This window comes from Rattus norvegicus, chromosome 15 (assembly GCF_036323735.1).
Source record: "Rattus norvegicus strain BN/NHsdMcwi chromosome 15, GRCr8, whole genome shotgun sequence".
Taxonomy (NCBI): domain Eukaryota; kingdom Metazoa; phylum Chordata; class Mammalia; order Rodentia; family Muridae; genus Rattus; species Rattus norvegicus.
Genome location: NC_086033.1, coordinates 37,772,661 through 37,787,966, shown reverse-complemented (window position 1 = coordinate 37,787,966; position 15,306 = coordinate 37,772,661). Strand labels below are relative to the sequence as shown.

Sequence of the window (15,306 nt, the reverse complement as noted above, 5' to 3'; positions counted from 1 at the left end):
TCTGGCACTGGCACTATAAACCAAGGATATATAAACTCTCTAGCTTCACTTCATTTTAGTTGATTTTAAAACAAAACAAAAAGCCACTAACTGTGGTCAGATTTGTCGGTATAGGCCTCAATACCAGCATGTGTCAGACAGAGAAGCTCTCAAGTCCCAAACTACCCTGGATATATAATAACACTGAGTCTCAAAAACAAAACAGAAAAAAAAATCACTAGACACAATGATACACATCAATAATGCCAGTACTCAGCAAGTTGGCAGCCTAGGCTACATGAGATTCTGTTTGATTAATTTCCCACTAGTTCAACAACCTAATAGGCTCAAACTGTTATATTTTGTTCTTTTCCTCCAAGAAAGTAAGCTTTTTTTTTTTTTTTTTTTGAAATTGTTTTAAGTCTTATTATATGGTCCAGGTTAGAGAATTCCTCTCACTCTGGGATTACAGGCATGAGCTAACTCACTCAGCTTGATGGTTGCAGCTTAGTGATTAACTGCAAGGTTAGTTACTCCTGGGAAAAGGAACTAAGTATCTTTTTATGGAAAAATCAAAATGGTATTTGACATAGTTCTTTTTTACAACTGTGGAGTTAAAACAAAGAAAACCCATTTAGTGTGTGTGTGTGTGTGTGTGTGTGTGTGTGTGTGTGTGTGCATGCGGAGGTTAGAAGGTAACTTGTGGGAACTCCCCTTCTGCCATGTGTACCCTGGGATTGAACCTAGGTTCTTGGGCTTGGTAGCAATCACCAGGTCCCAAGACCAGCATCTTAAAATAATTTACAGAACTCAAGGACATCTGAGAGTCTCTGGACAATATCACAGTATAGATTAAGAATTTGTTAATCTTATTCACTGATTGAACATAAAATAATCTTAACTGGCTCAGAAATCTTGTGGGGGTTTCTGTTTGTTTGTTAACCTAAAAGCTACAAGGACTGGAACAGAAGACAAAGGTTCATCAGTGCTTCCAGACTAATCCAGCAGACAACAAAGTACAGGCTCTGGGTGTTGGGGACCCCACTCAGCATGAAGCCTTACTGACTGCCCTTGCTTCTCCCTTACCTCTCTAAAAAAGCTCTCTGCACTCAAATTCTTCACTAAATGGTCTTGGCTGGTGGAAGTTTCCCATCTTCTTTGATGGCTATCTTTCCAAATCGTTTTCCTGCCCTGAATCACTGGAGAGCAGCCAGACCTGGATTGAGTATCAGCACCAGTTACTTTCAAAAGAACGGACTTGTCAGTAGTGGGAACCTCTGCTGCAGCACAGAATACCAAGCTCTGTGTCCACAGATAAATAAAAGGCTACACACATCATATTTGAAAAGGATAAAATCTACCCATCTACCTCAGTCTATCTCCACTCAGGAGACTCACAGAATCACCATGAATAGTGACAAAAGTAGCGGCAATATTACATGATTTGGTGTGACCATATAAAAATCACTTGAAATAAATTGAGGCATAAAATTCAGCTATTACCACTTGCCAATATTTTTCCTCTAGCAAAATAAACGTTATCTTTCCATTTAGGCATTCGGCATTTATTTTTTTTTCTTTTTTTTCCGGAGCTGGGGACCGAACCCAGGGCCTTGCGCTTGCTAGGCAAGTGCTCTACCACTGAGCTAAATCCCCAACCCCTCATTCGGCATTTATAAATAACATGGCACAATGTGGCTAACTGGTTCCTAAGCAGAGCTACATGGTGAGAGTGGCAGAAGGGTAGGAATATGGGTCTCTGACATCTATCTGCAACATGGATAGCTCTTCTTTTACATTAGAAATGGATCGTTTATTCTTTTTTTTTTTTTTTGGTTCTTTTTTTTCGGAGCTGGGGACTGAACCCAGGGCCTTGCGCTTCCTAGGTAAGCGCTCTACCACTGAGCTAAATCCCCAGCCCCAATGGATCGTTTATTCTTAAAAGCCACCTTCACTTTAGTAATTTTATCATGGTCAAACTCTACCTTAATTTGAAAAAAGTCTAACTAAGGAATGTAAGATTTGTCGTGAATACCATGACATATAATTGGTTCACTGAGAAAAGTCTCAGCATTGGAGTTTCCTGCCCCAGGCTCCCTGCGTTGTCAACACCAAAGCAGGGTGTGAGGGGAGGAGTTAAATTTAGAGTGAAGAGAACAGAAAGACAAAAGTAAAAAGCCATTACAGGAATTGCAGCTATGGACAGGTTATTAAATTGGACAAAAGGAAAATCTGAGTCACACAGAAGATACCCACATCAGTAATCAAGATAATAAAGGAAACATGAGAGATGTATACATATATTTAGAACTGTTAAAACTATCAGAAATGAGAGGCTGGAGAGATGGCTTAGGGCTTCCAGAGGACCGGGGTTCAATTCCTAGCACCCACATGGCAGCTCACAACTGTCTGTAACTCCATTATCTGACACCCTCACATATACATGCGGGCAAAACACCAATGCACATAAGATAAAAGTAAATAAATTAAAACAAACAAAAAAACCACCAAAGACTATCAGAAACATGTCTTTAGTGCTCAAGCAAAAATGTGGCATATAGGTCTCACTTGCATTAAAATGCTAATTTAAGCAATAGGAACAAATGAGATTGTGAATACTGAAGTTAAAAGCTGGCCAGGAAAGGATCCTTATATCCTTTAACAAAAGTAAACAAAGCAACAGGATGTCAAAGATTTCCCAGGAAATCCTATAGTTAATCCCTAGGATCTAGAGGGATACAGGGCAAATAGAGCTAGGATGAGGAAGAGAGAGACCAAGTGCTTGTCTAGCAATGTTCCGGGCCCTGACCTTGAACCTAAGCACTGTGAGGGGAGGCAGAGTAGATCAAATATATGCTTCTAAAACTTTTTTTAAAAAACCTAAACAATCTCCAAATATCCAACCATGTAAATCACACCGGCTTATGGGAATTCTTATGACATTTTAATTATTTATTTGGGTACTGAGTATTGAACCCAGGATTCTCTTACATGTTCTATCAATGAGACATACTCTTGGCCTTTAAAATTATTTTTAAAGGGCTAGAGATACCTTCATAAGAATTGATTAAATAAAATGCCATGTGGGAAACAATTTGAATTTCCACAAATATCCGTATACTGTATTTTAACTTGGTACATTTACCATCTACTGTCTGGTTTCAATCAATATAATTCACTATGAGGATAAACAGTACAGCTAAACATAAAGACTTACACGTCTAAAGGTCAAAATGACCAAGGCTTTTTGTGAGTCATCTAATCAACGAAATCTTAACATTTTAAAGACCTGCCTCATACCTCAATTTTCAAATTAGCTTTTGTCTCAAACCTTTCTGCAAATTAAGAAGACCACTGGCATAGTAAGGAGGAATTTAGACGTTTCTCCCACCACTGCCCTCAGCTAATCTAGAGATAAACAAATTTTCCTTTACCAAACTGTTTAATTCTTTTGAAATCAGGAAAAGTTAAGTTAGTGGGTTTACGGACCAGCAATATTAATACATACTGTGATCACCAATTCATACTAAAGTATGACTAGCCACCCTTTTTGAGTATGGGTTGCGGCTTTAAAAAGTAAAGAAGAGTCAAGTTTTTGTGTGTGTGATGTTTGTGTTTGGTTCTTTCTGTCACAATATCCCCCTCCTTTACTGTCGACTCAGTGGATTCTCCAGTTAACCTCGAACAACTGAAGTTATTCAACCTTGAAAGAAACTAAAGTGAAGATACTAAGGTTAACTCTCAGGTTCTCATGTTTACCAAAATTGTTAAAAGATAATCACAAAATATTTGTCTCTAACAGGCTAGACTTTCAGATCTGGCAGTTTCTTTCGAATGAAAAACACTACATGCTTTCTACTTCCTTTTCTACTTAACTTCTTTCAAGAGAAAACTGGAAAGAGGAAAGCGCAGAGCGCAGTGTCTTGCTCTTCAGTCTCGTAGCAAACTCCTTAAGTGATTTCCTGCTCCATGAAAAGGAAGCTAGGATAGCATGACAGACTTAGACATTTACAAAGTTGTCATGGCTTTTTTGTTTGTTTGGTTTTGGCTGAGTGCATTGAACATATTCGACATGCGTGAAATGTGAAGCTTCACAACTTCCTTTTTGAATGTCTTAATTTTAATTGCATAGATGTCTTCATTGAGTTGCATTGTTTTGGGGGTTGGTTAATTTTAGTGTGATGTTTTTTATTTATTTGCAAAGTTTTTTTTAATGTTAAAAATATGTAAAGAGAAATTTACAAAAAAAAATTTTTTTTCAGCACTGTGAAACAAGGGCAAGGGTATGGCGCTCTGATAAAACCACAACTTGAGCCGGTGGCAGAAGGATCCCGTTAGGGTCAGCCTGAGCTACATACCTAGTTTGAAGTGACTCTGGATTATACAAGATACTGTTCCACAACAAAATACTAGCTTACTTCCCGTTACTGCGAACCAACTCTTTTTAGGGTTTTGTTGTTCTCTATTTTTTTTTTAAGTCACTGAAGGAATGCTGGCTGCTCATTTTATGAATAAAAACGACTCTCACACAACCTGATGTCCATTTATGCCAAAGGATGACCTTATTCTAAAGGGCCACTCCCAAGAACTCTCGAGAAGGGCAAGAGTTCAGCAGTCGGTCCCTGGCAATTGACAAAAGGTTCTCTATCGACCCGGAGGCCAGTTGTTGAGACATCCCCCTCTCCCTTCCACGACTGGCTTTTCCTTTCTGAATCCTGCAGCCTGCCTCCTTTAATCATGAGAGGGGTCAACGGTGGGAATCTCTGCGCCACTAGCACTGTTGAGAAACTCTCAGAAACCAAGTGATCAAGGTTAAGACATGAAAGCCCGCGCCAGACCTCTAACGACCAGCAAAGCCAAGCCGGGGCTACCACCACCACCACGCCTGCCCCCCAAAGCCAGGGAGGAGACTCCAGCCGAGAAGAGGCCCCTGCTAGGAAAGTCTCCCCGTTACTCCCAACGCTCCCGTCACTCTCAGGACTCTCCTTCCAGAACTAGTAGCTCCACACACACTTCCAGAGGCGGAGAAGGCCCGCTGTAGCCACACACAAGATGGCAGCCACACACCTACCGAGGAGAGCGCTGCGCCACCACTCCAGCGAAGCGCCTCTCTAGACTGAGGAGAGCCCTATTGGTCGAAGCGGTCAGCGCGAGAGGGACCGAGATAATCGCTGACCAATCAGGAGGCAGCGCTTTCAGCCAGGAGCCCGGGGGCCGCGGAAACAGCGCGGAGCTCCCAGGCGTTGAGCGGCAGGGGCTGCAGCCAATAGGCGTCTGAGCTGGCGCAGCGAAGGCGGAGAATGCTGTGGACTGGTGTTTCCCGGGTTGAGGTGAGGGCGCCTCAAGACTTCACGCTCAAGTGGGGGCTGTACAGGGCGAGCAGGGTGCCAGCCGGCTTCAACCCGCTGTCCTGGTAGCTGAGGTGGCCGGGGGCTCTCAGCCGCATCTCTCCCTCTGTCTTGCGGCGCTCTCTTTCGTGGCTGCTGGTTCCGAGTAATTTGGCTATAATGGGCTGTTGGCAGCGGAGCACAGTTTAAATCTCAGGACACTGGTCCGTTGCACAGGTAAGATTACACTGGCTGTGAAAAATTATCAGTTGAAGTTGATTTGTATCTTAGGAGCGACAGACTGACTCACCACTCACAGTCCAAGATCAGTAAAGTCAGTGCAGAACGGTATGTGGTTGACAGATCTTTTACCGTTCTTATTATATTAATGAAGAAAACCAAAGTGGAAAATTAATTTACGTTTAATCTTAGGTTGGGTAAGCAGACTGCCACATACAGTAGGACAAGTTTCTATTCTTCCTCTATTATTCCACATTCTTTTCCCCATTATTGTTGTGTGGGTTACATAGAAGACACGACTTACACTCCATAAACAGAAAGCCTATCAAAGAACCAAGAAGATAGTGGGATCTTAGCCTTTTTAGTTTGGTTCCTCCATCCCCGCCCACCCCCTAAGTAAAAAAGGGAACTTAGATCTAAATGAAGTTGTATTTTTTACCAGATGAAAGCATGAGTCGGGAAAAGAAATTTAAACATATTCTACTGACAAGCTGGGAGGTGGTGGCACAGACCTTTAATTTCATCACTGGCGGGGGGGGGTGGGAGGGGAAGGGGGGGGGAAGAGTCTAGCGCATCTCTTGAGTTCTCTCCAGACTGAGTTCCAGGATAGCGAGGGTTACACAGAGAAATGTTGTCTCAAAATATAAAACAAACAAAAAGTACACTGACAGTGAGATATTAGTCTTGTCTTTGAAAGATAACTTTGTGGTTTAAATTTTCTTAACTTTTTTTTTGGCAATTTTTTTCTTTTGTAAATTAGCTTTCAAGCTATACTGGTGGGAGCTTTTTCTCTAGTTTGTTGTTTGCTGTGTGGAACTCCAGCCTGGTCCTCACCTGCTCTTTCCTGAGATGTCAGACTGTGAGTGTACTGAGGTGGAAGCTACTAGAACCAGCTTGGCAATGTCTCTGCAGCGCTTGGGTGTCTGTAGCCTTAGTTTACAGTGGAAAGGTTGACTGGCTGAAGTACAGTTTATGGTTCATGTTTACCTTTAAACACTTTGCATTTCTGGTGCGTCTGGTTAGCAGTGTGAGATGCGTTTCTTCTTGGTTAACAGATTTTCAAGTTTGTAAGAGTGGTACTCTGAAGCATATCACAATTGTATATGTAAAGCATGTTCTGGGCTGAAATTGTAGCTCAGTCAGAATGCTTGCCTTGTTTGTACAAAGCCCTGGTTTGGAACTTGAGCACCACGTAAGTCCAGCCTTTCTCAAAAGGAAAACGAGAGACGAGAGAAATTGTATTCCACTTGGCTATTTTCGAAAGTGTATGTTTTTTTAGCCCTGCGAGGATCAATATATTCACACTGTTTTAAAATATTTAATTCTCTTAAGCACAGCCCCCGCAGTTTAGTGTGCTTGTTACTTCTTATCCACAGTGCAACCTTCTTCATGTATTTCAGAACTCTCATCTCCTTGGGGAGTTAGTTTCCTGCCATCCTTTTGTGTTATGATGGTGATTACCATTATCTTGAGTTCCTCATGTTTCATTTTCTCACAGAGACCTCACCAACTGTCTGTTGAGAGTTGGTTCCCTTTTAGTTTTAAACATGACTGTATACACTGTTTTAAAGCCTTCGTACATTCTACTGGTTTATGGCATGGAAAAAAAACAGAAAAATTTACCATGTATTGACTAACACTTTAATAATTCAAAATAATTTTTTAGTTTCACCACTATATATATAATATATATTATATAAATAATCAGAAAAATTCACAAAATATTTGTTCCAGCATTATATATAACAAAAATATTCAAAACTTTATACTGACAATTAATAATCTTAAAATTTTATTAAAACCTTCAATGTATGAATTATTGTCCAAAGTACATAATGTAGCCATTTACTTATATAATGATAGTAGTGATTGGGGAAAATATAGAATATATTATTGTGAGCGTGGAAAAGCATATGCACTAAAATCTAAAATTTTTAAAATTTTATACTAAAATAATTGCTACCATTTTTAGAATTCTTCCTATGTGTCAAACATCATTCTAAATGATAATATTATCCTTGTAACATATAAGGCAGTTACCATTATTACTAATTTTTTAAAGTTTCCATGATACATTAAGACAAGGTAGATAATTTGTTGTATGATATAGACGATAGGATTATGCGTGATTCTTTTCTGTACTTTTCCTGATTTTGATGTTCTGTAGGGTTTTTTTCCAGTTAATGTATATTTTTTCATAATGCTTTGTATTATTTTTAAAGGTAGAGTTGTTGTTCTAACAGTATCTTTTTCTTATTACTGTTTTTTTTCTTCGTAAATAGGAACTATTCTTTGTTGTCACTGCAGAGTGGTTCATGTATTTATGGACCAGACCATGGGATGAACTTTTATTTTTAAAAAGACATTGTCAGTAGTCCTGATCCAGTTTTCAAGCGGCGTTGACGAGTATGCTGTACCTGTTTTTCGTCATTCTGAAAGTTTATTCAAGCACAGTTTCTACTTGAAAATTCAAATACTAGAGAATATTAGGAAGTGGCCTAATGACATACTCTATTGAAGGACTACAGATTCCACAGAGACTGCATTTGAATCTCAGTTACTCTCCAATTAAAGTGGTTTTGATTAACCTAATTTTGAAGAATTTTGTATAAGCAACACCAAAAGATGGAAGAAAAAATTGGTAGGTCAAATAACTTACTTTTAAACATTGCATTTAAATGTTTATATACATTTATTCTAAATTACTGACTTTCAGTGTTTTTCATTCTGTATGATTTCTGTTTCTTCTTCCCACCCCTTTGGTGTGTGGGGAGCCAGCACAGCCTGGAATGGTTTGAAGCGAGCGGGGCACACAGTTGGATGTAGAGATAGCTGTAAAGACTGATGTTCTCTGGCTTTCGAGCTCTCTCTCTATACTGAATGCTTGCTGATAACTTCTAAAGAATTCTAAAAATTTTGTTGTTATTCTGTGCTTAAAAAATGCTGACTTGGGTGACTAACATCTGTTGCCTAGCAGTAGGGAATTAAGTAAAAATATTTATTGCTATAGCTCCTTTCTCTGACCAAGCATCCAGAAGCCTCTCTGGCTAGGCTGGTTAACACTTTGTGAACCAGAGAGGAAGAAAGGAAAATAACCAAAATCTTTTATACAGGCAAAATGCACAGAAATATATATATTCACACACATTTACATTTTCATTTACACATAAACACATTCACATGGTTGTTGGGCCCAACCACCTGTCTTATAAACTCCACAAGTATCCATGCATACTTTCATACACATATACCTACACACACACATATAGAGACAAGCAAACATATGGATGGATGGATGGATGGATGGATGGATGGATGGATGGATGGGTGGATGGGTGGGTGGGTGGATGGATGGATGGATGGAGCAGAGCTCCCCAAGCCAAACCATCCAACCAACAACTTTATTTCTCTTCTTTGCCCTTTTTTATATCTTCTTAGACAAAAAAAGTTCTTTAGAAAATTACATTAGGAAATGTTACATTAAATGGGAGTTACAGAAGATATTGATATTAAGTTCAAAGCAGTGTTTCATTATAATATGCTCATTATAAGTTCAAATCAACAGTTTTTTCATGGCCTTGCCTTATCACAGTACACACCTGTGACTTTATCCATGGATCCAAATGTTTTATCTTGAACACAGAAATTGTCCCAAGTATACTTCTCTTTTTAGTGTGATTATAAAATGTCATTGTATTTCTTATTTTGGAGCCTTTACTTACTATTATGAGGAGTGGGCACATTCTATTCTTTTTTTTTTTGTCATAGAACATACATGTATTAATGTGTATGCACATGCACACATAAATATACAAGCACATAATATAACAAACATGTATGTAGGCACACACTCCACAAATATTTATAAACATACAAATCACATGCACACATATATGTATAGTTGCACACACATCACATATGCACAAATATGAACACATGTACATAGGCACACATGCAATGCTATTATTAGTCCAAACCATATTGTATTTGATTGCATTATGAAATAATTGAATATTAACTTTTAAATGTTAACATTTCTTTTTTTTTTTTTTTTATTAACTTGAGTATTTCTTATATACATTTCGAGTGTTATTCCCTTTCCCGGTATCCGGGCAAACATCCCCCTCCCCCCTCCCCTTCCTTATGGGTGTTCCCCTCCCAACCCTCCCCCCCATTGCCGCCCTCCCCCCACCAGTCTAGTTCACTGGGGGTTCAGTCTTAGCAGGACCCAGGGCTTCCCCTTCCACTGGTGCTCTTACTAGGATATTCATTGCTACCTATGAGGTCAGAGTCCAGGGTCAGTCCATGTATAGTCTTTAATTTTTCCTCGCTTTTTGAGTTTAGACTATGACTAATAGCTGAACAGCAGTTTGCACTGAAGAATTCTTTTTTTTTTTTTTTTTTTTTGGAGCTGGGGACCGAACCCAGGGCCTTGCGCTTCCTAGGCAAGCGCTCTACCACTGAGCTAAATCCCCAACCCCTATCATGTATAGTCTTTAGTTAGTGGCTTAGTCCCTGGAAGCTCTGGTTGCTTGGCATTGTTGTACATATGGGGTCTCGAGCCCCTTCAAGCTCTTCCAGTTCTTTCTCTGATTCCTTCAACGGGGGTTCTATTCTCAGTTCAGTGGTATGCTGCTGGTATTCGCCTCTGTATTTGCTGTATTCTGGCTGTCACATTCTATTCTTGATTCTAACTTTTGTACATTTTTGTAGCAAAGCAGCTAAGACCATATATTAAAACTTTTTACCTAAAATTGTTTGAATCAAATTGGGATTCTACACAATCATTAATTCATCTAAACTGCATTAATCCATGAAAGCTCCTCTTTCTATTGATCTGCGGGAAATCTAATCAATGGGGTGTGCTAATGCCCAGGGATTATTATACTAATTTAATAATGACAGGAGAGGCATATCAGCTGCAAGAAGCAATCCTGAGATGAAGTCCCTTTGGGACCTTACCATGGAGCTCACCCATCACAGACTATGCAAAAATAGTGGGTCACCTCCAGGAAGGCCACCTGCTAACCTTAGCCTATCCTAAAGGGTTCCTGATAATGGTGTGTGTGGTATATATTCACATTGAAAAACTTCTAGGAAAGCTTTGAGTAAGGTATTAGTTTACCGTATACAAAAAGTGATGGCTCATAATTTGTGTAAATTTTGTATAAAAACCAGGTAAAGTTAATATAAAAGTATTTTGTGTTTGTGAGAGACAAGATACACACACACACACACACACACACACACACAGAGAGAGAGAGAGAGAGAGAGAGAGAGAGAGAGAGAGAGGAAACATATGTGCAATTTTGTGGAAACCAGAAGCATCAGATCACAGATCTCCCTGAATTAGAGTTCTGAACTGCCAACATAGCACTAGGAACCAAACTTGGGTTTTTTGAATGAGCTGTACGCACTCTTAACTACTGATTCATCTTTCTAGCCCCATAAAAGATTTTTTTTATAAAGTAAGATTGGTTATTTCAGCAGCCATTGAGATATTTCATTCTGAAATGATCTACTTCTACACATAATAGAGGTTGAATCCTGGAAATGCTGAAGATACATTTATCTAAAAGTATGTCCTACTATGATTCTGACCTGGAGTCATTCTTCCTCTCTTCCAGTTAAGAAATAGTGTCATTCAAGTTTTTTATTTTCATATTTTTAACATAAGATGTCTTATAACATATGCTGGCCTTGAACTCACAATGTGGCCAGAGATGATCTTGAAATGTATCTTCTCATTACTCCCAAGTGCTGGGATTATAGGGTATTCCACCACATGAAGTTTTATACAGAATTAAACATAGTAAAAATTCAGGGCCTCATCCATGGGACACAAGCACTCTTCTATCAACTATTTACAACTCCAGCCCCAGTTTCTGACATGTTTTTAAATTTAGCAGCAATTCTTATTCTTGATGTCAAGATCTTTGTAAGGAAATATCTAAATCTTTTTTTCCTCAAGGAAAGTGTTAGACCAGTTGAATCTTAATTTTTGTTTAGAAATAATACAGTTTTTTCTGCAACTGATGCCTTAAGGAAATTGGTGTGTTTTTATTAAACTCTTAGGTGATGCAAAGACTTTCTGGATGGAGCTACAAGATGATGGTAAAGTTGACTTTATGTTTGAGAAAGCACAAGATGTCCTACATTCACTGAAACAGAAGATAAAAGATGGGTCTGCCACAAATGGAGGTATGAAAAATGAACTAATGTTACATACTAGAAATGTATAATGCTACTGTTGTTTATTATAAACAACATGTAAGTGCTTTTCTAAGGCCCTAATGTGAATTCTGTATGCTTTATGATTATAAACTTGCTTTTCCCATATGTGGTGGTTTGTATACATACGCTTGGCTTAGGGAGTAGTAGCACTATTAGGTGATGGCCTTTTGGAGGAAATATGTCATGTGGGGGTGGGTTTTGAGACCTGCCTCCTAGCTTCCTGGGAGACAGTCCTGGCTTCCTTTGGTTGAAGATGTGGAACTCTCAGCTTTTCCAGTGCTATGCTTTCCTAGATGCTTTTGTGCTTCCTGACATGATGATAATGGACTGAACCTCAGAACCTGTAAGTTATCCCCAATTAAATGTTGTCCTTTATAAGAGCTGCCTTGGTCATGGTGTCTCTTCACAGCAATGGAACCCCTAACTAAGACAGAACTTGGAACCAAAGACTGGGGTATTGCTGTGATAGGTCTGGCTATGCTTTTGTTTGGAGGATGTGGACTTTGGGACTTTGGAAACCAGTAGAATGCTTTAAGTGGTGCTTAATGGGCCATATTAGTAGAAGCATGAAAGATAGTGTTCCTGTGTGTGTTTTGAACTGTGGGGACCAGCTCAAGAGGTTTCAGAGGAGAAGACCAAGTATGTGGCCTACAGACTGTTTTTGTGATATTTTGGTGAAGAATGTGGCTGCTTTTTGCTATTTTCTAAAAGAGTCTGACTGAGGCTAAGGTGAAGAGATTTAGATTAATTGCTTTGACAAAGGGAATCTCAAGACGGTCTGGTATAAATTCTGTTGTATAGTTACTAAAGTTCACTTTTATGAAGAACATTTTAATGAAAAGTAGCAAGCATACATAGGAAAATACAAAATATGGTTCAAAGACTGAAAAAAACACCAGGAATGAAACTAAATCCTTTGTTCAAGGATACTAAGTGGAATTAAAGGAGTGTTGACCTTCGGGTAAGATCTCACCAGCTAAACTAATGCTTTTGCAGTTGAAGAAGAGAGAGTTAAATCTAAGCATCATTATGATGTGGTTATTGTTTTCATTTGGACTTCTAATCTGAAATGAACTACAGTCCAGAAGTGGAGAGTACAACTGTGATCCAGACCCTGAGGCTAGAAGACACTGGTCCTAATCCTAAGGAATAGTGGCTATGAAAAACTTAGGCCCAGGTATGGTGTTACCCACCACCCAGGAGACAGAGGTAAGCAGACCTCTGAGTTCAAGGCCAGTCTGGGGCAGAGCAAGTTCCAAGATAACCAAGTTTAGGTAGTGAAGGAGTTGGAAAACAGAAAGCTGGTAATAGAACAAGGAGGCCATGTTCCAGTTCTCAGCAGCTTCGCCATGTAGCTCTGGTTTTAGAATCAAGAATAGGAGGAGACTACTGGGAAAGTCAATGATGCTGGTTAGCTGGAGCAAAGGGATTAGCAGTGATTAAGAAGAGACGACCGTCACTAAGAGGAAGTATTTTCTGAGAGTACAAAGAAGCTGTGTCCCAGAGACAACCAACATTGTACTTGGTACTTGGTAATGTGTAAAAGTCGCCTAGGTGGTACTGGTTTTGAAGGTATGAAGAGGTCATGGAGAGCAGTTGAGGCTTGGCACTGTGAGAGGCCAGGGAAGGACATATGTGAAGGTGCAGCTTCATTTGCAATTGATGGCCTAGGACTGAAGGGGTCATGTAAAGGAGTTGAAACTTTGCACTATAAAGGGAGCCTATGAGAGGCTGTTGGTGAAGCCTAGTTGCAGTGAGAAACCGCCAGCATGTTAGAAATGCCAGGAACATGGGATGACCACCACCAACAGCAGCAGCAGTGGAGTGGAGTCAGTCAGAGCCTACAGTATTACAGAGGGCAGAGCTGGAGATGGGACTCAATCCCTTTGCAGGAGCACAGAAGGTCATGTATGGATTCCAGACATTGGAACAAGAAGCTTTAAAGTTAAAATTGCCTTGGATACCTCACCAATGTTACAGATGTCAGAGCTGTGGGATACCTACTGAGGATCTGCTAACAGGGAGTGGAAACAGTCCAAGAGAGAGAAGTTTGTTGCAGTCAACAAAACAGAAAGGAGTTGGAGATCTGAAGACCACTTTGACATTAGACACAGAGATATAGAGTTTGGAGTTTGCCCAGTTAGGTTTTGGTCTTGCTTTTGTCCAGGATTTCCTATCTATATCCTTTTGGAATGGTAATGTATGTCCTGTGATGTTGGAGATAATGTGATCTGCTTTTTGACTTTGATTGTATAGGGGAATTACAGTTCAGCTATTGGATGAATCTCAGAAGAGACTTTGCACTTTTAAACATTGTTGAGACTGTGGTAGACTATTGGGATTTTTGAAGTTAGATTAAATGTATTTTTTATTATGCTATAGCTAGGTACGGCCCCCCAGAGACTCACGTGTTTGAACGAGCATATGGGGCCAGGGAGTGGAACGTGGTGGTTTGAATATGCTTGGCCCAGGAAGTGGCACTGTTAGGAGGTGTGACCTTGATGGAGGAAGTGTGTTACTGTGGGGGTGGACTTTGAGACCTTCCTTCTTGGAAGACAATCTGCTCCTGGCTTCCTTTGGTTGAAGATGTAGAACTCTCAGCTCCTCTGCGCTATGCCTGCCTGCGTGCTGCCATGTTTCCTGCCGTGACGATAATGGACTGAACCTCTGAACCTGTAAGCCAGCCCCAATTAAATGTTGCCCTTTATAAGAGCTGTCTTGGTCATGGTGTCTTTTCAAAGCAGTAGATCCCCTAACTAAGACACCATACACCCTATAAAAGTGGATAAACCTGAGTTTTGTAAATGATAGTTACTGAAGATCCCCTTTGCCTTGTGGCCTAGAACTCCTCTTAAGCACTGGCCTTAAGCACTCCTCCTCCTTTTAACCTCCCTTGGAGCTGAAATCAGGCTATGATTTTCTCCTTTGTTTATACTTTTTCCTTTTATACCTTCATACCTGAAGTGGAGGGGAAGACTATTACCTGCTTCTTGTATAATTTTAGCATAAATAGGAAAATCCAACAGAATTTTGTTTACTCCATTTAGACAACTGGTCTATATATGATCCATTAGTGGTAATACAACAGCATAAAAATTTCCTAAATAGCTGACTTCCAGGCCTCGTTTCCTTTGTCTCTGTCACAAATGATGATGGGGTCTTTCCAGAGAGGTATAAGATTCTATGTCAATTGTTTAGTATTGGAGTTTGGTAACCTGAATGGAAGTGATGATGATTGTGTTTATCTCCCCCTCTTTTCTCTCTGTCTCTGTCTCTGTCTGTCTCTGTCTCTGTCTCTGTCTCTCTCTCTCTCTCTCTCTCTCTCTCTCTCTCTCTCAACAGACTATGTCCAAGCAATGGTTCTGGTAAACGAAGCAACTCTGAGTAACAGTCAGACACTGGAAAAAGGTATGTTTATTCCTTACTCCAATCCTAGTATTCTTTGTTCTTTCCTTGCCAGCCTTAAACTCTCAGGTTAGTTAAAGGTAACTTGAGGTGACACATAAGATCTGTATTGCTAAGTATT

The 15,306-nt window shown here is 39.8% G+C and overlaps 2 protein-coding genes across 12 annotated transcripts in view; one reads left to right on the top strand and one right to left on the bottom strand.

Moving 5' to 3' along the window:
- The window catches only part of Cab39l (calcium binding protein 39-like), a 102,414-nt gene extending 97,225 nt beyond the window's left edge, over positions 1-5,189 (bottom strand). For 4 of the 5 annotated variants that reach the window (XM_006252100.4, XM_006252101.4, XM_006252099.4 and 1 more), the window contains exon 1: positions 5,051-5,189. The gene's annotated coding sequence lies outside the window, so the exon portion shown is untranslated. Of the gene's footprint in view, positions 1-1,065 lie in introns of all 5 variants that reach the window. The other variant, XM_063274134.1, reaches the window with a different exon arrangement.
- Positions 5,177-15,306, top strand: part of Setdb2 (SET domain bifurcated histone lysine methyltransferase 2) — a 51,762-nt gene continuing 41,632 nt past the window's right edge. For 4 of the 7 annotated variants that reach the window (XR_005493987.2, XM_039093875.2, XM_039093881.2 and 1 more), the window contains exons 1-4: positions 5,404-5,543; positions 7,829-8,187; positions 11,622-11,747; positions 15,123-15,188. Coding sequence is in view for 5 of the 7 variants with exons in the window: in XM_039093875.2 (XP_038949803.1) it covers positions 8,172-8,187; positions 11,622-11,747; positions 15,123-15,188 (208 nt within the window). In the remaining 2 variants the exon portion in view is untranslated. Of the gene's footprint in view, positions 5,310-5,403; positions 5,544-7,828; positions 8,188-11,620; positions 11,748-14,162; positions 14,456-15,122; positions 15,189-15,306 lie in introns of those variants that run through there. The other 3 variants (XM_039093876.2, XM_039093877.2, XM_039093879.2) reach the window with 3 other exon arrangements.